The sequence below is a fragment of the Python bivittatus genome, unplaced genomic scaffold (assembly GCF_059951505.1).
Source record: "Python bivittatus isolate LINGU-HERP-01145 unplaced genomic scaffold, Pbiv_v1 ctg000080_np1212, whole genome shotgun sequence".
Taxonomy (NCBI): domain Eukaryota; kingdom Metazoa; phylum Chordata; class Lepidosauria; order Squamata; family Pythonidae; genus Python; species Python bivittatus.
This window is the reverse complement of record NW_028277035.1, coordinates 13,374,089-13,398,075: the sequence shown is the minus strand read 5'-3', so window position 1 is coordinate 13,398,075 and position 23,987 is coordinate 13,374,089. Positions and strand designations below refer to the sequence as shown.

Sequence of the window (23,987 nt, the reverse complement as noted above, 5' to 3'; positions counted from 1 at the left end):
AAATTTTAACTATTATATTATTTATATTATATACAATTTAAATTTATTAGGAGTCAGAGTTGGTACATTTTTACCAACTCTGACTCCAGTGACCCAAGAATTGCTTCCGACTCTGACTCCAACTCCACGACTCCGACTCCACAGCCATTCTTCACAGCCTTCTGGAAGGCCAGCAGGATTGGGGCTGTCCATATCTCATGGAAAGTCTGTTCCATAAGGAAGCCACCATGACAGAGAAGGCACACTTCCTGGGGTTCACCAGGTGACACTGCTTCACCAGTGGGACCTGGAGCATGCCTAGTCTGCGCTGTCTGGTAGGATGGGCAGAAACGATCCAGGAGAAGTCCCACAAATTAGTGCTTGGCAGATCTCTTTGTACAAGCATTCTATATCAAACTCCACAGCAGAAGAAGCTTTTTTCAGTCTGACCAAAGTCAGGAGAGTATGAAACAGCTGTGAAAGGCAAATGTAGTTTATGTTTATGGTGTGGTCCTTTAACTGTCTTAGTTCCAAGCAGCAACACCAGCACCTTCCAAATTGTTCCCATTGAATGCCTCTTTTATTTCTATGTATAGGTCTCCATTATCTCAGCATAATCTGCAGAAGCAATGACTCAGTTTTAAAATTAATAGGTCTAGTATAATATTCAAATTAATTATATTAATCTAGTTACTTTTTAAGAGAATTGTGTATTTACTTTTTTTGTTAATTTTTTTTTTTTTAGTTTAATGCTACAAGCAGAAAGTGACCATGTGGATGTCTTTTTAAAGAAGGCTTGTAGACTATTCATTCATAATACTGATTCTGCTGAAAAATACAATGGGCTATCCTGAGTGTTTGGCAAGGATAGAATTTGTTGAGCTCTGTGCTGTGACTTAATTCAAGTTATACTGGTTTGTTTTTGGAAAAGCGGTTCATATCCCCTGATTATTTTACAATTTTTGCAGCCAAATGTTTCTAAGAATTATTGGGAAAATCAAAATGCTTATATGAAAAGAAATGCTTCTTCACAAAAGAAATGTAAAAACAAAGAACCCTTGGTTATCTTGGAATTCTTGGAAACCCTTGGTTTCTTTCTTATTTGATCTGTGGTAGCAATTCTCCTGTAGAGTCTTAAACTAGAAAGTTTACGATCCAATCTTGTGAATGGCTTATGTTGACATCAATTATGAAGTAGAAGGGAGAAAAAGTCTGCTGTTTTAAATACTCTGTTGTCATTTGCAGGTGATTCCTTAACTTTCCTGATCACTGTTTCTGAGGACTTTCTGAATGAATATTCCTGTTACTCTCAAATTGCTGGAGATGGCAAGTCCAGCAGTCAGCCCTGACTCTTCTTCCCATGAAGCACTCTCTTCTGTCAACTCTATGCCTGCATGTTCCCCTACTTCTGATTCTGAGAACCTGAGCCCAGATGAGTTGGAGCTATTAGCCAAGTTGGAAGAACAAAACAGGTAGGACATTTTGAAGTTCCAGTATTGCTCTACTGCTGACTGAAAGTCAGGGGATATAAATAGCTTATAGATCAGGGCTAGTGTTCTGTGTAAGTATACAATTTAAATGTTTGCTGGATGCTCTAGGTTTACTGGATGGTCCCTGTAAATACACAGTTTAAATATTTCCTGAAGCATCAATGTGCAAACAGTAAATAGAACTTTGTCACCAAATGGAAGACATTCATAGATAACAGTTAAGTTCTGATTCTTTCCTTTAATCTATCTGGCAATACTGTTACTGGGCATAAAAAATATCTGCTTCAGTATCAACAGTCTTTAAGTTAGATATCTATTTATTGGACAAGTTATATAGCCATACATCCCAAACAAGTAATTCTGGACAGCTAACAAACAACACACTAAAAACAACCATATTCATTAAAAAAAAAGCTAATATAAGACAGTATGGAATGCAATTAAGAATAAGAATAATCATCATCAAGAATAAGAATAATCATCACCTTATAGCTAAGGTGCCTTGAAACAGCTCACACAGCAACAGGCATATTGGACTTCCGCTAATGTCCTGGTCTTAATGCCTGAGGAAAGAGCGAGGTCTTCATAGGCTTCCAGAAAGCTAATAAGGTTGAGGTTGTTGGATCCCAAAGCCAGGCACCACAACAGAGAAGGCTTATGAGTCCCATAAGACAACGTTGTTTCAGAGAGGGGACCTGGAGCATTCCCCCACCCCGCCCCTAGGAAGATCTGGTAGGCAGGGCTGCCACAAGCAGGTCTGCAAGTTGTACATATGGCACCAAATTAAGTTTTAAAAGTCAGTTCTCCATTCTGAACACCAACTGCATGTGCTCCCTTACATCAGATGGACATTGTAGAAGCAGCATAGATTGAAAGGGGAGGGGAGACGGATTAATTCAGCTTCTGCTCCCTGAGTAGAAAGATGCTGAACAGCTTCAAGCATGGTGATGGCATGTATGGGAGAGGGTGAGGACTGTGAGGGAGAAGACATTTGTCTCCCAAGTAATGGTATGTGTGCCAGCGGAGGTGCTAGAGAGAGTGCCTGCTTGCCAGGGAAATGATGAGGAGTTGTGGCGTGGCTGTGCTGCTGTTGCCCCTTCCTTTCCTCCCTGCTCTTCATCCCCCTAGTCTCTCGAGGCTCCTCCTTTCCCAGGTTACCTTGCCTGGGCTTAACAAGTAGCAGCAAGTTGGTTCCGCTTCTCTCCTCCACTCCAATCCTGGGTATTCTTGCTCTTTCAAGGTCGGAAGTACCTTTTGACTTCCATAGATGTTGAATAGGAACAGGGAGAGTTGAGCCCTGAGGCAACCCACATATCAGAAGTCTAGGATTAGACCTCTCTCCTTCCCACCTACACCAACTGGCCTCAGAAGGAGGAGAACCACCACAAAACTGTGTCCCCCATTCTCAACTCCCTGAGCCAGTCTAGAATGATACCCAACTGATGGTATTTAAAGCTACCAAGGGATTCAGGAGGATCAGGATGGATGCACTACCCCATCATGAGCCCTCTAGCATGATCAGTGCCATCTCAGTAATACAGCCTGGCCTGAAACTCAACTGGAAAGGTCCAGATACTCCGCTTCCTGAAAAGGGAAGTTTGGAAACTGGATTATCCAGTATGGTTGGATCCAGGAAGGGCTTCTTGAGGAGGGGACAGACCACAGCCTCCTTCAAAGCAGATGGAATCATCCCCTCCCACAAAGAAGCATTCATCACCACTTGGATCCATCTACATGTCATTTCCTGGGGGGCCTTGACCAACCAAGAGGGACATGGATCTAAATCACAGGTGGTAGAACTCACAGCCACAAGGGCTATGTCCACTACCTCAGCACCGATAGACTGGAACTCTTTGTATAGGTTACCTAGCAAGACCACGCCTCTGTCAGTTCCATAGGACCTGTCCAGCCAGAATCCACCTCTAAGCAGATTTGAGTAACTTGATCTGACAGATGCCTAGAATAGTCATCAAGCGACCTCACAAGGGTTCCCCTGGCCCTGCCTTACCAAGAAGGGAGCTAGTTACCCCAAGGTTCAGTAAGTGCAGAGGAGTAAGCCTGCTTTGCCACTTTTAATGGTGCAAGGTAAGCCCTAATAAATGTTTTCATCTGTACTTGGTCAGATTCACTCTGTGTCTTCCTCCAGTGGTGCTCTAGGCATCTTGTGTTCTTTCATCTCCTGGAGTTCCTTTGAAAACCAAGGAGTCCTCCAGGATCCAAAACCACAGAGTCTGCACAGGTGGGATCTGATCTAAGGCTGTTGCTGCCCACTCATTCCAGGCTGCATCTAAGGCCTCAATCAGGCCATGCAACCAAGCTTCCCTAAAACCACAAAGTCCCTTTGGAACGCTTTCAAGTTGATCAGTTGTCTGGAGGAAATCAATCGAATAGGCCCTTCCTTAGTATAGTGGAGGATAGCTGCAGAGGCTCCCAAGGCTAAAAGGAAGACTTAGATGGAGATGAGCAGGAGCCATTACCTTGGAAAAAGGGGCTGAAACATTGTTTTAAGTCCAGAGCAACAAGATAACATTTGGAAGTGGCTAAGGCAGACATTTTCCTAATTTACTGAACTATAAGAGGGAGGACAATCAGCACAATCAGATTTGCAAGATTCTGTTTTTATAGCCAATCTCAATAAAAGTAGCTCTAGCCTTTTTAAGGAGTTGATTTCCTGGTGTGGTCTACCTAGTGGGGCTGACAGGAGTGATCTATCCATGAACCTAATGTCAATATCCCGCAATACCAGATCAGATTCCCACTGCCCTAGGACAAAAACTGGACCTAGTGCGTAAAAGCTGCCAGAGATTCAACAGTTGCACCTCCACCCCTGCTCTGGAATCATGACTGGTGCTATAACTGCAACCCAGAATGGCATATTTCAGAGAGGGAACACCCCCCCACACACTGATGCTCAGCCAAGTTTCGGTAATGCATACCAGGTCAGCCCTCTCATTTATAGCCAGCAATTTCATTTAGTAATTTACTTTAATCATATGGAACAATCTCTGTGTGAGAATATGAACGTTGATATTAATGATGATTTTACAGTCTCCTTGGGCTTTCTGTCATGTTCAGCTTCAGTTCCTCCATAATATCAAAAGATAAGCAGAGGCACAATTTGGGAATATTTCACCATTTCAGTAAGGATTGACTATTTCTCATTCATAAAATTAAATGATCCTTGCTCCAAACAATTAAATGTTTTCCCTTGTATCAATTATTGTATTTCCCATGAGGTAGATGTTAGAGCATGAATGCTAAATCAGATGTGAAAAGAATGGGGATGGATGGATGGCCACCCATTTATTAATATTTCATTTTACATTATACATCAAAGTTGCTCAAGCTCCATGCAAAATAGGGACAGAACTTTTGCCTAGGTAGATCCAGATCCAGCACTGAGCTGGCTATTAGTGGGAATCCTAGTTTGATTTTGCCTTCAGTTAATTGGTATGTCTGGATTTGACAGCTGCTTAAAACATGTAAAAGACTGTACGCCCCTTCGGTTAGCTTATTTCTATTAATGTTTGATTGCTATATGTTCACGTGGTGGCAACATAACATCAAATGCTTTATTGCAATGAAAAAACTTATAATGAAAACATCAAATCTGGAGTACAAAGGCAATGATTTTGGTCCTTTGTCCAGTGTTGATTGCTCATTTGAAATACTTCCCCTTTTGATATAACATGTAAAAGCTGTTTTCAGTCCTGAAGCAATTTTTTTTATGTGACTATTTTATTATAACTCTCTGAGGTAATAATTAATGGCAAAATGTATTGTGTTGATGAGTAAGCAGCTCCTATTCTGAGAATCTGAATAATCAAATTCATGTAGCTGTAGGTAGTGAATAAGATTACTTATTGTATATACTGCTCTTAACTGTAAATGTACAAAATTTGGCTAAAAGGTGAAAGAAACCTTTCAAACTGATATATAGTATAACCTTGTAGAGAATTACATTGAAAATGATTTGTAAAAATAACTGAATTCAGTTTGTTTTAATTTTCTAGTATTGTCACAGAATACAATTTCCTTTCATCTTAAACTGGTAAAACCAGAATGTAGTCTAAACATAGAAAAGTTTCTCTATATCCTTGATTTTAACTATATATTAAAATTCTTTTATAACTAAGAAGGGTGCTATGTTCTGTCTTCTCTCCATTGTTGTTGTTGTTCAGTCATTAAGTCGTGTCCGACTCTTCGTGACCCCATGAACCATATCACGCCAGGCCTTCCTGTCCTTCACTGCCCCCCTGAGTTTGCTCAGTTTCATGCTCATTGCTTCAGTGATGCTATCTAACCATCTCATCCTCTGCCGTCCTCTTCTCCTTTTGCCTTCAGTCTTTCCCAGCATCAGGGTTTTTTCCAAAGAGTCCTCTCCATCCTTGGACTCAGAATAATTTGCATAAATTATAACCTTATACATGTATCCTTCCATTCTCCTTCAGAGATGGAAGAGTTTTTGATGAATGTTCAACATTACAAGAGAATTCTCAACATTTGGCAACCTTAATCTCTGCATCTGTCGTATTGCCTCTTAATTGAAATGTTTGAAGAAGCTTGCTTGTGTGGAAGTTTTGTTATGCTCTGGAGCATCTGTTGAGCTTTAAAGTCTACCCTAGTTATGGAACTGGTAGAGATACCACTAATTTTTATGACATTTTCAAGGCTTCTGGAAGCTGATTCAAAGTCATTACGCTCTATGAATGGCTCCCGAAGGAATAGTGGGTCGTCTTTGGTATCCAGTTCTTCTGCATCATCCAATCTGAGCCATCTTGAAGAGGATACCTGGATCTTATGGGGAAGGATTGTCAATGAATGGGAAGAATGGAGGAAAAGAAAAGAGAAATTGCTCAAGGTGAGGAAAGTAATTGCCTCTAGTGGTAGACATGTTTTATAAGACTTATTTTATAAGTCATAGACATGTTTCCATTTGTTATACTTGGTATACTTGCATAGTATAGAATACTTCTTTTTCTGATTGTATATTTCTGCATCATAGTTGTGGATTGGAACAAGTGAGGCAGTAGGAAACAGAAAATTATTTTTATGTAAGAATGAAGTGTATTACAAGAATATATATTACATGTTCCTGCTCTTCACAACAAATGCATGTAAAATGGTGATACAAGAACTCTGTAAAGCTGAAACAAATTGTTTTCTGAAAGCCAGTTGGTTAAGGTATTGAATATTTATTCTGTGAATTCAGATATTCCAGAAGATCCTCAGGATGAGTATGAAAACCTTAATTTAGAGACTCTTTATTAAGCTGATTCTTTGATGTGTTGTAATTGTGGATGCAATAACAGTATTTACCCAGTATCCCTCTTAGTTTATATCAAGGGATTAAAACTGACTATATCCCTTCAATATAGGGTAGAAATATGAAAAATGCATGGAGTGGGGACCAATTTTCCATAATGTCACTTGGAATATCTTGTACTTTTTTTCTCCACTGCTTAGGAACTCATAAGGAAAGGAATCCCTCACCATTTCCGAGCAATCGTTTGGCAGCTTTTGTGCAGTGCCACGGACATGCCTGTGAAGAATCAATATTCAGAGTTGCTGAAAATGTCTTCTCCTTGTGAAAAGCTAATCAGAAGGGACATTGCCAGAACATACCCCGAACATGAGTTCTTCAAGGGGCAAGACAGTCTGGGCCAGGAGGTTCTCTTCAATGTTATGAAGGCAAGTAGAAGACAAAGTTGCTTTCGAAATTACATGCAGTGTATATCTCTTTGTATGCAAATAGAGGTCTAGTTCATGAAATTAACTTCAGCCGTCTCAACTTTAAAATCAAATAAGATCTTGTTATCGAGAATGGCAGCTTTCTTCATTTGGTGCCTCCCTGATTGGTTTTTATAGTATTTCTAGATTGATAATTAGCCTTGCAGATCAGATTAAAACTGCTTTGCATGTTAATTTTATTGGAGTTTAATGGAGAAATAGTCTTACTCTAATAAATTATTTTTCCTTCTAAGCCTGTTATATACAGGGAAGATCAGATACAGAAATTGATTTAGAAAATGAATTGTTGTATTACAGCTACAGATGAGGCAGATCTGTCTCTTTGATGTTTCTCTTGCAGTCTCTGATATACTATAAAATTACTCTTTTAAAAAGTTGACTAGCTTCTATAGATGAAGCAGGGAGAATTTTTAGTCCTTAATAGACAGCCAAATGCCTTTTGCTCATTAAGAATTATATACCTTGGAATAATGGATTACTGAACCCAGTATTTGGGCTCTATGTGACAAAATACACATTGTTGTGTCCATCAAGCTTGCTTGCTTCTTACGGACATTTCATTACCAGGTTAGGTAACATCATCAGTGAACTCAACAATTCAGTCCTGAGCTACATATGTTCTTCACTGTTGCAAATTAAAATATAAAGTTCCTTTGGGTGACTTCACAGTTCACCTTCCATTATGTGAATGTTTTATTTATTCTTACATTCCGCTTTCTGTATGTGATTAATAATAAAGCACAATGTGTTAACCCTAACCCTGCCAGATGTGGTTTATTCAGTAAAGCATGATTAAGGAAATTGTGGATTAGCTTGGTATCTCATTGTTTCTCTTATTCTAATTTGTATGTCCCTTTTTTGGTTTAATTTATTTGTTTGTTAGATTTATATCCTGCCTTTTGTTAAAGGAGCTCAAGGCAGTGTACATAGCTCCCTCTTCTCTCATTTTTCCCAACATCAACTCTGTGAGATAGGCTGGGCTAAGAGTGGGTGATTGGCCCACAGTCACCCAGTGATCTGTGGCTGATGATGGAAGTGGACTTGTCTCCCCAGTGTTAGTCTAACACTTTAACCACTACACCACATTAGGAAACTTATTTTTCTCTAATCTTGTTGCTTGCATGGATAGTTTGATAGATTCTTGACTGATTATATATATTCAAGCTGTCCTATTTGTTTTAATAGAACTCTTTTCATGGTCTCTTTCACATTTCCTTTTTACCAGTTCCCCCCCCCTTTTTTTTAACTCGTGATTCTTGGCTTTTCTTGGCAATATTTCATTTACACATCAGTGTAGTATAACTAATTCTATGTGGTTCAGTAACATTCACACTGTATAATTGGTGTTGGGTACCATTGAGGATTAAGTTACCTCCCCTTTGATTACAGTCATTTAGAACATCCAGAACTTTTACTTCTTTGTTATAACTAATATATGCATATATCCAGTCTATCTGTGAGTATTTACAATCTCCTATAATACTACAGTTATTTTTTCTTTGGCTGCTCTCTTATTATTGTCTCTCACAAGTGTGAGAAGTGAAGAGAATAGTAGTACTGTAGGTTTCTAGTATTAAATTGATATAGGTATGCCTTTTCTGTAATAAATATGTAATTGAAGGAAAGGAGTATTTTTATTTTTTTATTTCATTGAAAGTTTTTTTTAAAAAAAAATAAAAGACAATACAAACTAAACTCAGAAAGGAAAAGGAAAGTAAAGAAAGAGACTAGTAAGTGTTAGAAAAGAGGAAAAGAAGAAAAAGGAAAAAATAGTTAAAGAAGTGTCTTCTGATCTTCATCACAAGTACAAAGCTATAATTCTTCACCCCCTATAAGGTTACGTGCAAGTATCATTTCTTCCCATAAGCCATCCCTTATCCATACTCAAATCCATAAATCATTAACATTTCAGTCCTAGTGTCATCAAAAATCCATAAAGGGTTCTAGAATTTTATGGAAACATGTCTGTAATTGGAGCAGAGGAATATGTACAATAAAATTAGGATATCACATTTGGGTATTTATCTTTCATCTTAGTTTCCAGTTGGTTCCATAAACAAAAAGAATTGTCTGCCATCTTTGCACATTTTAAAATATAGCTGTGTAAATCTTTGTTTTAGCTCTTTCGGGTGAATTGATGGCTAAGTTGTGAGCTGTAAATCTCTTTTTTGCTTAAATTCCTATTTCTTTCAGGCTTATTCTCTAGTAGACCGTGAGGTTGGGTACTGCCAAGGTAGTGCATTCATCGTGGGACTACTTCTCATGCAGGTTTGTGCTACTTAAGATTAGAAATCTGTCTGGAACTCATTAGGAATTTCTAGACCACTTACATCTTACAAAATATTACATTACAGGTTTGTAGCTTATAATTTATTTTTATGCATTTGTTCTGTTTATATCCCACCTTTCTTTCGGAAGCTCAGGGCATACTGGGCAAACGGAAGCACCTAAGCATACTCTCCTCCAATTTTTCCCCACGAGAACAACCCTGTGAGGGCTAGGGAGTAACTGGCCCAAAATCACCTACTCCATTTCCATGGCTGAAAGTAGGCAGCTTTGGTTCTCATCTAGTTTCTCAAACCTTAATATTAGCATGAATTTATTAATTAAAAATATGAACCCAGATTCATTGTTTTATATAGAAGGAGGTTTTGGTCAGGACACACCTACCTAAAAGCTTTTAATTATTCAAAAAGTTTAATTAGAAGCAGGTCCCTAAATATTTTATGCTTTTCTAGGAATATGAATATTCATTCTGTGCAGAATACACTCAATCCACATTGCAAATTTAATATATGCTATTTTAATGAAGTGTTGAGGCCCAGCTGATCCAATTTGATAAGTGTGGTTTCTGTATCCAAACAACTTTTTACTGTCTTGAAATTAAGTAGGCAGCGGCTTACTCTAACCTTTAGAAGAGGTTGGTTGGTTTGTTATGCAGCATTGTTTTGAAAAGGAGGACTTTAGAGCTTCCCTCAAAATGAAGTGTCATTTTGAAGACTACAGATCGTTGATATTCAGTCTATAATAGGATGACACCTATTTTTTTTTCCAGCCTATACTAGAAAAAGTGTAAATAGAATGAACACTAATATAATTACCTGCATTTATTTGGGAATTAGTGGACATGTGTCTGGCCTAGGAGCTGGACTTTCAGGACATCTTATTGCTATCTGTTGATATATATCTTGGATTGATGGCACTTTTAATGGCATGATCAAATTTACTAGTCACAGGCATGCACAGTGTCAAATTTCCAAAACAGTATTTATGTTTTAAACCAAAGTATAATAAACTAGGAAGTCCAAAAACATCCCAGAAAAAGGCAGTGGGAAACCATTTCACTACTGTTGCCATGAAACTCTGTGGTTGTGTCCATGCAGTCATTAAGGAGGGGAGGGTAGGTGCTCAAACCCAAGGAGCAAGAAAAGCCACATTCCCTTGAAGAAAACTTAATTATTCAGGTCTGCTATGTTTTGGATGTATATTTTTTTCAGAGACAGCATGAAAAACAGACATAAAACCATAATACATATTGTAAACATGGCAATGTTTATGATGCAGTAAATAGGTTAAAACAATCACTTGATTTTTAATTAAAATGACTTAAAAGCATTGTATTGATTGTTATGAGGTATCATTGTTATGTTATTATATAACTTGCATATAGCAGTTAACAAAAACATTACAAAAACAGTCAAATTTATTATTTCCTTAATCTCCATCCTACTTTAGACATGTGGTTGTGTTGAATAAGTTCTACTGTATATTCATGTTGCTGCTGCTGCTGCTGCTTATTATTATGATTAAGATTATACATAAAACCACTCACTTATTAAACAATTACAGTTGCTTAAAAAAGCTTTCTTGGGTTGTTGGAGCTGAACAATGGAGCTGAACAATGGAGGCAAGCATTTTCTTAGTTTTGATAAACTGTTTCTTTTTAAAGGAGATAGCAGAGACTCAGCTGAAGAACCTTTATATGAAGAACATACATTTCACTATTAAGTTTTCTTCCTGTAGCGCTTTTTTGTCTTTTTTCTTTAAAAAATGGAATTCATGGTTAATAAAACACGTCTTCCCATTTGGGCTTTTAGTCCTGAATATTGAGCAGAAGATTTTTATCCTTCATTAAGTTTAAAAAGACTCATGCAAATGCACTGTCTGCTTCTAGATGCCTGAAGAAGAGGCTTTCTGTGTATTTGTACGGCTGATGCAAGAATATAGATTACGGGAATTGTTCAAACCCACTATGGCTGAATTAGGACTTTGCATCTACCAGTTTGAATACATGCTGCAGGTAAAGAAATTTCCAAATCTTGGATTTAAAAAATGAACTGCTTTCTTCTAGATTAATACCTAAAATCCAACAGAAGTCTGAAGAACCAGAGTTTACTGGTTTAGCAAATAATTAGGAATGTTTGTTGCTGTATCCATTACCTTAACTCTGAGAATTGAGAATCCTGCTGAGGAATCTCTCAATGTCTGTGTAGTAATGAATGTTGGTTGGAGTTTCTCATAGTTTAAGATTTAAGTTCTGTGTTTCTGTTAGGAACAACTACCTGAGCTGAATATCCACTTCCGCTCCCAAAGCTTTCTCACCTCTATGTATGCATCATCCTGGTTTCTTACACTCTTCCTCACTACTTTTCCTCTGCCTGTGGCCACGCGAGTATTTGACATCTTCATGTATGAGGTAAAGCATTTAATTAAAAATATGAAAGGGGAAGAAATTGAGTGGTCTGCATAACTGATTTGATAATTAAAATTGGCACTGGGAAAAATAGGATATGAGGGCAACAACATTCTTATCTTGCTGTACCCTGGCAGTAGAACTCTACTTCTACCAATAGAAGAGAATATATGTAGCTGAGGGTTGAACTGTGGAGTCCTTGGTGCTCTCTGAGTTTGGTTGTTTGATTGAAAATGATTCATTACCCAACTAGGTAACGTCATCAGCATCAGGTAATAAACGTCTGCAATCAAACAACCAAGCTCAAAGAGCACCAAGGACTCTACAACTCTACTTCTGCTTCTAGTATTGGGGGGGGGGGAGGGTCAGACAATCAGAGGTAGTAGCCATTGCTATCCTTACTCTCCATTGTCTAATCCATTTCTAAAAGTTGTATCTGAACAAATAGTCCAGTTGATTTGTTACAGAATACTCCAGCAATATTTGCTTCTGTAAATACACTAGTTGCTGCATAAGCATCTGCTCAGTTATGTTTAATTTAGAAACCTTGGTATAACTTGGTGTATGCGAGTGGATAGTTGAGTTTGTGAGGGAAAACCAAAGTATCTATGATTCCCATTACATGTCTTGTAATTTAATTTATATTTCTTTCACATAGGAAGGACTGTTTGACATTTATTGTAAACCATGGGAAGCTCAATTACAGGTCGAGTCTATCTAAATTCTGCTGACTTCTTATAGGGATTGGAAATAATCTTCCGTGTAGGAATGGCTCTTCTCCAATTCAACCAAGCTGAACTGATGCAACTGGACATGGAAGGGATGTCACAGGTCAGCTCTATAGTGCATTGTGGGACTAGAGGAAAATTGTTAGATGTTGTTATAACAAATTTTCAGTTGTCCACAATTCCATATTTAGGCTAGTACAAGTGGGAGAGATTTACAGGACTGAGGACAGGATGAGATGGAGAACTGATCCCAATAATATCCTAAATTTAAGCCATTTAGAACCACTGTTCCAAAGTGTAAAAACGCAAGTCAGTTTTCAGAGAAGAGAAAGTTAAAGGCCCAAGCTCTGGCTGTTTTGTTTATGTTCAGTTTTACTGTATGTGATGAGGCAGAATCAGCTGTCTTCATCACTGGCTATGAAGACCTAGAAAGTAGTTTTAGAACTACAGCCTGAAGCATTCAGAATGACCAGGGGAAGAGAGATGGAGAAGCAATGACTTGACTCATCTGCCCATTGCCTGTTTGTTTTCCATCTTTTTGTGGCAGTATATCAATATGCTGAATATTGAGGATATCCATTAAGTGCCTACTAGGATATCAGGCAAAGATTCCTGAGGACCACATGGGTTGAAATCCAGTGCGTTAGTAGCCACATGCCTGTAGTGGGTAGGAAGAGAGCTGTCAGCTCTCTTCCCTGACAGATTCAACACTAGATATCTAATGTAGCCTTTTCTCCATTGCCTTTCGTAGGCAGACATAAAAGCTTAGTCTGTGCACTGTGCCAAGCCATAATGCAATTTGTTTAATTTTAGCCTAGCTTTTCTTTGAAACTCAGTCACTGCAATATCTTTCAGTTAAAACAAACCTTGTCTTAGAATGAAGTGTGTTTATAATCTCCCCAGTATTCTTGTTGCAACAACAAAAACTATATCAGCTGCATTAGGAGTCCAGCTGGGGAAGGTATATTGTAAAGGTATCTTTCAAAGATCTATATGCTGCCAACTGCTAGGAGAAGCAGCATAGAACTCCTGACTTTTTGCTGATTGCAATGATCTACTGGTCAGTGTGTGAGACACTCCAATACTCATTAGGGAGACAAAAGCCTCCGGTGCATGAAGTCCAGTATAGGAAGGAATATTCCAATAATATACATTTATCTCTCTCACACACACCCCTCACCCACTTATTTATATCCCACTGCAATCACGTACAGGCTCTCGGCAACTCACAACATGAAAAACCAATAACAATCAGAATGTATATATAAAAAGCCCAACAGTCAAAATAGGCAAACCTACATTCCAGAAAGGATCTGGCATCAGCCTTCAAACACACTTCTCACAGGAAGCCATCCAGAGAGCCAGGCCAACTATAGTAAAACAATGACTCCAATGACCCCCCCCCGCCTCACCATGACCTCCCAAAAATGGTGGGGTGACAAAACTACTCCTAGTGTGATTGAAGTGGTTGAGTTGATTCCAGTGGATCAACATATATGTGTGTGTAAAAAATAGGTGTGAGAGTGATTGCATAGTGAATATGTTTTCACTGGTAATTTAAACAGTGATTGTGCCTGCATCCTTTAAAAGAGTTCTAAAAGAAAATTGACAGGATATTTGAAATATGCATGAGTACTCCTTTTTCTGAAATACAGACAGCAGAAATATGTGTTTTCCCAGCTATAAAAAACAGCTCACTGCTTCAGTGGGTATTTGAAAGTAATGTGAAGGATTAGCTGGTGGCAGGCATTATGGGCTGGCTTCTGCATTTGTGTTTCCCTATTCACCTAGGATAACTGCTGATCATCTAGATGACTGGCAACTTACAAAGCTGAACTAGTACATTTCAAGGCTCCAGACCCATAGACTTAATAACTACAAATGTAAGGCAGGACCAAAACCAAATGCCAGTGGAAAGGAATTTAAATTGTTTTGCCTCATAATACTAATATCATCTAACCTTGATAACTCAGCTTTTCACCTTACAGATGATATGACGGCATTACATGAAAATATTCCTGTCAACTCTAGTTATAAACATTTGAATTCATGAAAATATACAACTTGTTGGTACATAACTTAACAATGTTAAGTCTCAAAATGCTTTGGGAGCATTTTTGGCTAAGGGTTGTCCAGACATATTTCAAATAAATAACAATAGCATTTCCATTTGTGATATTGCCACAGTGGGTTTGTTTGTGCTTGACGGGCAAACACTCTGAGCTAAATCTAGTCTGTATATATCAGATTTGCTGGAAAGCTTCTCTTAAAAAATGTAGAATTACTTTAAGCAAGTTTAATGCTTCTGAGATACCTTCCTTCCCTTCCTACAATATTGCATATTTATTTTCTCATTATACAACAGGAAAACTGGCTGAGAAAAAAATGTTTTACTCATTGCAACATAGAGTTAGAGGGTGAAGAAAGAATTGGGATCTGATTAAGCCATTTCTTCCTAATTTGTGAAGTTGGAATATTGAACACTTCCACATTGCATGGAGAGATTTAGGCAAGAGAAAATATGAAAGGTTTTTGATTCTTATTGCATTAATACCTGAGATTATCTGCATCTAAATAACTTCTAATTTGTACAGTGCAATTGAAAACACTGCATTCTGTCAGGCTCTGGCTCTGTAGGTTGATGCACCTGCATATATAGCAAAGACATGTTCTATCCAGGTACTAGCAGTATGCTAGAAGTTCTCCTTGAAGTTGGGAGTTATTCTGTAGGAATGATTTAAGACTGTAGACTGGTAAAAAGCACCCTATTCTGAAATGTCTTGTTCTTTGTGCACGCATGCTCATATAAGCATACAAGACTTAGAATATTTTAATGAGCTATAATAAAGGTAGTCAGTAATGCTTCTGCACCTATTCTATTCTAAAAGCTGTCCTATCATAGTGTTGACTTGAATTTAAGTTTATAAACATTAAACATTTGAATTCAATGAATTCAATTTAAGTTTAATGAAAATGGTCCATGTTTGGAAGAACTCTTTTCATAAGAAGCATTTCAGAGACTGACCATCCCTGTCTTGTTCAATTTAATCAGCTGGGAAAGAATACTGCAATAAAAATGTTAGAAATTACATTTGATGATAAGACCATGTAACTTTGATGCATTTTCACTTGAGAATTGTCTACTGCAGTATTTTCAGAAGGTGATTCCTCATCAGTTTGACAGCTGTCCTGATAAGCTGATCTTAAAGGCCTATCAAGTGAAATACAACCCTAAGAAAATGAAACGGTATGTTTTCAATTTTCCTTCCTCACATATAGCTTAAATGCTAAAGAATACAGGATTTAGGCAAAACTCATGAGGTGGACCAGTTCATAATGTTTGTGTTCCAGATCAATATGTAAAAGAGAACACAATTATCCTTTGTATCTTGATGTACTTCTCTGAACAAAAACTGAATGCAAAAATGTGTTAAAAAAAATAAGCTCAATCTGCCATCTTTGTGCTGGCTTTCAAAATCAAAATCTTAAAATGGAGGTTATGAGAAAGTGGGTATTCTTCCATCCATTAACATAATTTATCTGCCATCACATTAAGTTTGGTGTAGAATGAGCCCTGAGTTTGAATATTCTGTAAGGAGAAGCAGAGTGAACCCTCTTCTCTGTTTTCTAGACTGGAGAAAGAGTATACTGCAATCAAAAACCGGGAGATGGAAGAACAGATTGAAATCAAGGTAAGCCCCTTCTTGTCTGGTACATACAATACTGTAATCAGAATGCAGGGTTGGTGTAACTTGTAATACTCAGTGTTATCTGAAACTAATCTTTCTTAGATAATACTCAGGCCACATTATTTCCTCTTCATATCATCCTGTCCTAGCTATGCCTGGACATCTGGGTTAGTGATTTTATTATCTATAGTGGGCATATATTCTTAGAAGTTCAACATATTTCTGTTGGGGCATATGTGTGAACTTAAAGAATTCCCTTTTTTGAACTTTAGATCCATCAATCTGGATGTGGTGTGATTTTTCCTCTCCTAGCTATTTATGATGCTTGGCTGTAGTTCAGTAGTCAAGATTTCAGCATAACGGTTTGATATGCTGGTTTTCACTTGACAAAAGCTCATGCTCATACAGCAGAGCACACGCTGATTCTAATCTTGCTTGCAGAGGCTCCGTACTGAGAACCGCCTTCTGAAACAGCGCATTGAAACCCTGGAGAAGGTGAGAAGTGTACCCAGCCGCATGAGAATCCACTTCCTCCGCTTCCAGACTAGCTTGGCCACCAAAAATGAGGCCTTACACAGCTGTCTGTCTCAGTTGACTGTAGGCAATACGCAGAGTGCCAGCCATTAGTCTTTGTGCATCTTCTCAGGGATGCACTGCACATGTATTTCTGGAATCATTCTTAATGTAAGCACCCAAGGCAGTATTTCTCACCCTACCACTACTGGAATTAATAAAGAGGTGACTTGCTGCCAAGATTCCTTAAAATAGAAAACTAATCTGTAAAGGTGTTAGATGTAGTTTCTCTGCCAAACCAAAAAAACTTTGATCAAAATGGTAAACTCACATATTTTGGACACAAAGTAATTTATTTGTTTTGCGGTTGATATGACATTGTTTTTCAGCCATCTTGTGCCATATACTTACACTGACCTTGTTTTTGTGCTTAAATATTAAACGTTTTCATGAAAAATACAAAAAATCCTTGGATGTATTTTATTGTGGCATAAATACACTGGTAGTTAACTGGAGGACATCTTAGTTAATTGCCCAACAAAGGCTTAACAGCTCCAAAAGAGTCCTTCTTACTGATGACTTCCCTAAATCTCTGGACAAAGGAAGTGTGACTCCTGAAATACAGTGAGACCTTTGTCCATTGGTGAAATGAGCAGGCAAATTATGAATTGTGATCGTTCTTGCAGTGTTGGGGCAAAATTAATATGTGAAGCTGCTTCTGAGAGATCTGTTATTTGTCATTCCTTATGCACAGGCACATTCTTAAAAGCTGCATGATGGAAATGGCATGTTGAAAATTTAAGACTATTCTGGAAGTTCCTTTTCTTGGGGTCTTTTGGGGTCTTTATCTTTTTCTTCTGTGCTTCTGTGCTTGTGTGACCCTGCTATTGTATCTTTTTTCTTTTCTTCATCTTTCCTTCCTTGTCTGGATCTCCCTCTTCTGGGTCTGTAGGAGAGTGCTGCCTTGGCAGATAGGTTGATCCAGGTACAGTAAAATCTTTTTTTAATTTCCAACTCTTCTTTTAGTTTTCCATTACATTTCATTTGAAAACTAGTGTCTACAGTATTTGATGTTATTGGTCACTTGCATTCAATAAAGTTCAGACTAACAATTCTATTTTGGTTGTTCAATCTTCTACAGTATGATGCAGATTTTTTTTATACAGGACTTTGAAATTGTGACTTGCACATCACTGTTTATTTTAGCAAAAGGCTAATTAATTATGCTGCTTACACCGGGCAAGTGTTTCTAGCTCAGGGCAGGTTAAATGTTTTATTATGGCAAACCTAGTTATGTAATTGGTGAAAGATTTGTTTTAGTATTAAATGTTATAGACAGTTCAAATCTCTGTAATTATCCTGCTCTCTGGATTATAATTGGGGGTTAGGGAGAAGGAAGAAGAATGCCACTGGGGCATTTCTTCCCTGTGAAAATCATTATAGAGGGTGAAACATATTGTATTCTTAGATTTGTATCTAAACAAGTCTAATTTCTTATACTGGAATTTCCATGTTTTTACATCAGTACTACCACTAGGAAATTCATTGTATATAATAAGTATGAATGCCCATTCTTTTAATTTTGCAGAGGCATGCAAGGAAAAAAAAGGTGCTATTAAAACTATAGGTACATCATGGGAATTGTTTGAAGGTGTCAGAGTGTCTGATTGGGGCTGAAAACTCTAATCTTCAATTTCTGCTGTATATTTTAAGGATGGATTTTTTTTTTAGAACACTATAAAGTACCGTAGAAGAGGTGGAAAAAGATTCAGAACTACCAACATTCTTCTTAGCTAGATGTCTACTGAATTTTATGGGGAAATGAGACCCTTTAGGGAAGATTCCAAAAAATAAGATTATATAGTAGTTTCTGTTCATCTAGGATTTTACTGATGCTTATGCTTAAAGTAGCTTCTTATGGAGAAAAGAGATTGTGGGAGTGGCCTTGGCAATTTGCCATGAGATCAGTGACTTTCTGGTGCCATTCCAGTGCTTGCAACCACCAACTTAAAGTCCATAAAGTTTTCTACCTCAAGATTCTCAGGTCTTGACTCCTATGGGAAGAGAGACATTCAGAAAACGGGCATCTGCAACAATAAGAAGTAGGGAGGTGCAGGTGGGGAGTTTCCATCATAATCCTTCCCCACCAGTCTCAGCTGCCTGGAGATTGTGCCATCATCTGGAATGACATTAGGATGGAGAAAAAGGGAACTGCATGTGATCCTCGTATACAGTGATTACATGCTTCTGTGTTTAGAACTGTAGGATAGATCATGCTGAACAATAACAGTATCTTGGCTTTTAGCTTGGCTTTCAAACAACATAATTTGTGTTCTGTGTTGCTTCAGATTCTGTAAGCAGAGAAGCAGTGCATGAATACCTTCTCTGTTGAGTTCCCTATTTTTCATTAAAATGAAGAAGTGTGAAGCTTAGAATTTGTCCAGAATATAGGAAACATTTATCCTGACAAAAAGTAATATTGCAACCATGGTCTGATTGCTGATGGTTAAAGTGGCACAATCAAACTAATTAACACAATGTTAAGGTCATGCCATAAAAGACTTTGAATGGAGCACTTGTCGTTTGAAAAAGCCATATGAAAATACCAGTCCCCCTCCTATTATCCAAAGGATGGATTTGCACAAAGTTGTTATGCAGACAGATGCTACATTCACACTCCTGAGTGTTCCATAGTGCCTTTTGGAGACTGAATATAAATATAGGAATACATTGCAAAACTCCAATGATTTACATCCTCTCTTACACATTAATGTACAGCTACAGGTAACGGTCCGATGCACATTGATGCCACACAGCAAGCAGATGCTTTTCCAGTTGTTTATTATGCACATTCTTCAAATATGGAACAAACATATAACATATTTTAAACTTTGAATCTGCAAGCACCATGGGAATTAGTCACGTTATTTAGCAATCGAAGGATATAAACAGGATAATTTTCAGAGAAGAGTACCTTATCAGAATCTACAAATATGGCTGAATCTACTAATAAAGCATTAGTATTTAGTAGCCTTTTGTCAAATCTTCTCTAAGCAAGGTTGCTTAACCCTGTTTAGGCATACAATAAGTAAAGTGCTGCATTTTAAGTCTTTCTTTAGAGTAATTACTGTTTTTATCTAACAATCATGATTAATTACTTTTTTATATACAGTAGAGTCTCGTTTAACCGACCTTCACTTATCCGACATTCCATCTTATCCGACGCCCCTAAAAAAAACACAACACGCATAAATCGGCGACGAGAAAAGTATGCCTCTTGTTTGCGAGCGTGAGTGTACTCTTTCTTGTTGCTCCTGACGGTGCGGCGCCGCAACGCAAAAATCGATTGCAACAGGCGCAGCGGATTGGGTTTTTGTTTTGTTTTTTTACCGCACTCAATCGTTACTGTGTGTTATCCGACATTTTCGCTTATCTGACGTTCTGCCGGCCCATTTATGTCGGATAAGTGAGACTCTACTGTACCTTTTCCTATGGTCTCTGACAGCTCTTAAAGAATGTACTGAGCAGCTTAAATATTAAAAGTCTGGAAAATTGAGTAGTGGGATGAAAATAGCCATTTGCAGGCTTCTTATGGCAATTACCTGATTGTAAGAAGATAGTTTTATCTCCTTAATTCCTCTTCTGATGTAGCCCTGTGTAAAAATAAGTAAGGGCTAGTATGAGTGTCTGAAAAGCACCACAGTGTTCCCTTGTGAAATGAACCTAAAAAAAAAAGTATTCAGAGGAAGATTGAATTGCCATAGCACTATGTTCAGGCCTTACTGTTTCCATCTATTTGCATATAAAATAGTAAGCAGGAATATATTTTGAAGGAGAAGGGATATTTTCCCCATCTCTCATTCTGTGAGGTTTACTAAATCAAAATCCTTCTCTATAGGGTGAGATAAAATGTCATAGCAAACAACTTTTTTTGAAGCTGGAGGCCATTCTGTAAAATTATTTATTTATTTTTATTTTTTTATTTATATTTCAAATTTGTCACCACCCATCTCATTGCAGAGTGACTCTGAGCAGTTTGCAGTAAAAACAGAATATTAATTAAAATAAAATAAATATTAATTAAAATACACTACAACAACAATTATGGGTAGCAAAGGGGGATGTAAAGATGCCACTGAAGTAGGTAGAGCTTTTACTGGACTGAGTGTCTGAAAATGCTTTGTGCGTAGGGTTTTAGGCATGCTAAGCCTTTGAGTATTTATTTATTTGCAATGCTGTTTTGTTTAGCTTTATGTGTTGTATGAATCCAGTTAACTGTGGCTTATTCAGTACCTCAGGATTAAATAAATCATGCCTTAGTTCATTGCATGAACTCAGCCATAGTAAAAATAAGGATGTGAGCAAAAGAAGGCTCATTAACTATGAGGTAAAGAGTACAGAGTTTGGGAGCACTTGCCGTTATGTTTAGACTTTGTTGATAATCTTAATTACTATTGAGATGGGGGAAATGTCAGCTGACTTATAGTTGGTGAGGTTACAGTTCCAGGTAAAATGTAGGCACTTTGATCAAATTGTATGTTTAAGTGGACAGAAGCTGATATAACTTCTACATGGAAGAAAGTTAAACATGACATTTTTCTGCAAATTTGTGTGCATGGTATTTATGTATTCTTGTTTACAGATTCAAAATAAGAAAATGGTAAATATTTGAGGTGTAGAATTTTGGACACCCTTTCAGTTCATTCAGTGCTGCTTACTTTTTTTTAATATTTATGTTGTTGATAAGGCCCCAAAAGATGGTGGATTTGTTAGGTTTACATTTAACTAGTTGAACAAATACTCTAACCCTTCTAACTTCTCAGATAGTGATAGTTGTTCTATGTTCTTCAACAACTCTTGGGCTCCTCTAAGCAGTTTTCTGAGCATTTGAAAATGAAAATGATCCATTCTTACAAAGCAGAGGAAAGCTATTAAAAAAATCTCTAAACTCTTCCAGCTAGGAATTTCAGTTGTGAGTATTGGAAGTTTCATGAAACTGTTGATGCTGAAGAAAGATCTAGAAGAAAAATGTCTGTTAGAATTGTCCAAAAACTGATACAATATGCAAAACAGAACCCACAGTTTACTGAAAATGGCCTGCTAAAAAGTTTAACTGGCATTGGAATACTTGTCCACAGGTCTACAATATGTGTTATTTGTACAACAATTATCTGTATGGGAAGGATGCCAGAATGAAATCTTTTCTCTGATCTAACCCCAAAATACTAAAGTATGCAAAATAAAATATTGATAAGCCTGAGTCATTTTGGAACAAAGTGCTTTGGACTAATGAAATCAACACTGAACTGTCGGGCCACAACCACACAAACTACATTTGGAAATAAAAGGGTGAAGCATTGTGTGTGTGTGGGGGGGGGGACTTAGCAACTATTAAGCAACGGGTTATCCTTTCAGGTTTTGTGGCAGACAGTGACGCAGGAAATATTGTGCAGGTAGAAGGAAGAAAGGATTCAACATTATCTAAATGCCAACATTATCTAGAAGCTAATATCCCACAGTCAGTGAAGAAACTGATGCTGCAAAAAGATAGTTGACTTACAGAAATATCCAATCTGAAACATCAGTGATCCTCCAAATCAGTGATGAAGTACTTGAAGGAAAGAAGAATAAAGGTCTGGGAATGTCCTTCATCATCCCAGAATTGAATATTACTGAAAATCTGCAAGGAGATCTCAAACTTGCAGTGGATGCAAGGAGACTAAAGAATAATTCAGAGATGAAAGAATTCTGAAAGGAAGAGCAGGGAAAATTTTTTGAAATCAAGACTAGAAGAACTCTTAACCAGATACAGGAAACTTTTAGAAGCTGTTATTTCTGCCAAAGGGGCTGTAACAAAGTACTGAAAGGGTGTCCAAACTTCTGCACTTGCTATATTTATTGTTTCTTTAAGTCTGTAAACAACTGCACATTAAATATGCATTCAAATTTGTGAAAAGTTACTGTGTTAACTCAATATAAGTTGTATCAGCTCTTGCTTACTTGGGGATTCATTGAAAGATGCATGCCACAGCCTTTTGTGGGTTCTCAGAATTTGACCTAGCATACAGTACATCAGACACTGCTTGTGATTTTTTTTTTCTCTTTTAATTCAGCAAGCGGACGCAAGCCTCTAATTTCAGCTTGAGGCAGCATTCCTTTCTCCTCACTCTCCTGCCACCTTTACTGATAAGCCAGGGAGAAATGGTTGTAGAGCCATAAAGCATAGTAAAATCAATAGAGGCTGAACTAATAAATGGTTATGACATATTTCTAAGCTAAGAACTTCTTTATCAGTTAATGGAAGTTTCCTGCTGCTGGCAAGCATCACCTTGTTATATGTGTAGTCTAGAGGGTTGTCCAAATTTGAATATTACTATTTCTATATTCTACTCCTATTTAGAGATAAGTAAGGGGTAATTATGCTAGGTGTCATTTCCCTCAGGTTGACATTTGCACACTCACTCCTGGCAGGGTGTGACTCCGCCCCCCCTTCCTCAGCACAGAGACCATTGGTAAAGTTGTGCCACAAAGATTCCTCCTGATCTTCAGGTCACACCCGGTTCCACTTCTGAGAATCTTGGCCCAGCCTGTCTTTGAACCAACAACAAACCTTCAGTGGCCAACGCTGTCTAGATCCATTTTGTTTCTGCTAGACCTTACACCTCCATCTCCTTTCCCTTCTTTCCAAAGTTCCTTTTGTTTTTAAGGCTCCACCTTTCTCTTCCCTCGGTTACCCTAGCAGTACCCCCATGAAAAAAATATGCTACTAGCTACAAAGAACAACAGCTGTGTTTGGGTGTGTATGTGACAAGATGTTGCAGAACCACAGGCAGTTGCAGACTGCCATGATTCAGCTTGACCAATATAAACTTTGCGTGCAACTTTATAGGGATTGGGAGAGATCTCAAGAATCTGTTGTTAAATCTGTGCAGTTTGAGAACAAAACTTTATAGATTAAAAGTAAATCTAGCAATTCAAAGCCAAAGAGAAGGTGATGCAGTTCAGTAATTTTATCCAGTGTACAGAATAGTCCTACCAGGGTGTGAGACATATGTCTTTTAAATAACAAAGTTTGGTGAATTAACCCTGCTTCACTGAGGAATCCTCTTCCCCATTCCTCAGATTGTACAATTGTAAGGAAGAG

General features: G+C 37.8%; 1 protein-coding gene across 7 annotated transcripts in view; it reads left to right on the top strand.

Moving 5' to 3' along the window:
* The window catches only part of EVI5L (ecotropic viral integration site 5 like), an 85,358-nt gene that overhangs the window by 27,255 nt on the left and 34,116 nt on the right, over positions 1–23,987 (top strand). For 4 of the 7 annotated variants that reach the window (XR_015794716.1, XR_015794714.1, XR_015794715.1 and 1 more), the window contains exons 2-12: positions 1,225–1,451; positions 6,141–6,330; positions 6,936–7,160; positions 9,414–9,488; positions 11,395–11,520; positions 11,773–11,916; positions 12,655–12,744; positions 15,791–15,888; positions 16,273–16,333; positions 16,772–16,825; positions 17,796–17,828. Coding sequence is in view for 4 of the 7 variants with exons in the window: in XM_088133570.1 (XP_087989696.1) it covers positions 1,270–1,451; positions 6,141–6,330; positions 6,936–7,160; positions 9,414–9,488; positions 11,395–11,520; positions 11,773–11,916; positions 12,655–12,744; positions 15,791–15,888; positions 16,273–16,333; positions 16,772–16,825; positions 17,796–17,828 (1,278 nt within the window). In the remaining 3 variants the exon portion in view is untranslated. The remainder of the gene's footprint in view (positions 1–1,224; positions 1,452–6,140; positions 6,331–6,935; positions 7,161–9,413; positions 9,489–11,394; positions 11,521–11,772; positions 11,917–12,654; positions 12,745–15,790; positions 15,889–16,272; positions 16,334–16,771; positions 16,826–17,795; positions 17,829–23,987) is intronic. The other 3 variants (XM_088133572.1, XM_088133571.1, XM_088133574.1) reach the window with 3 other exon arrangements.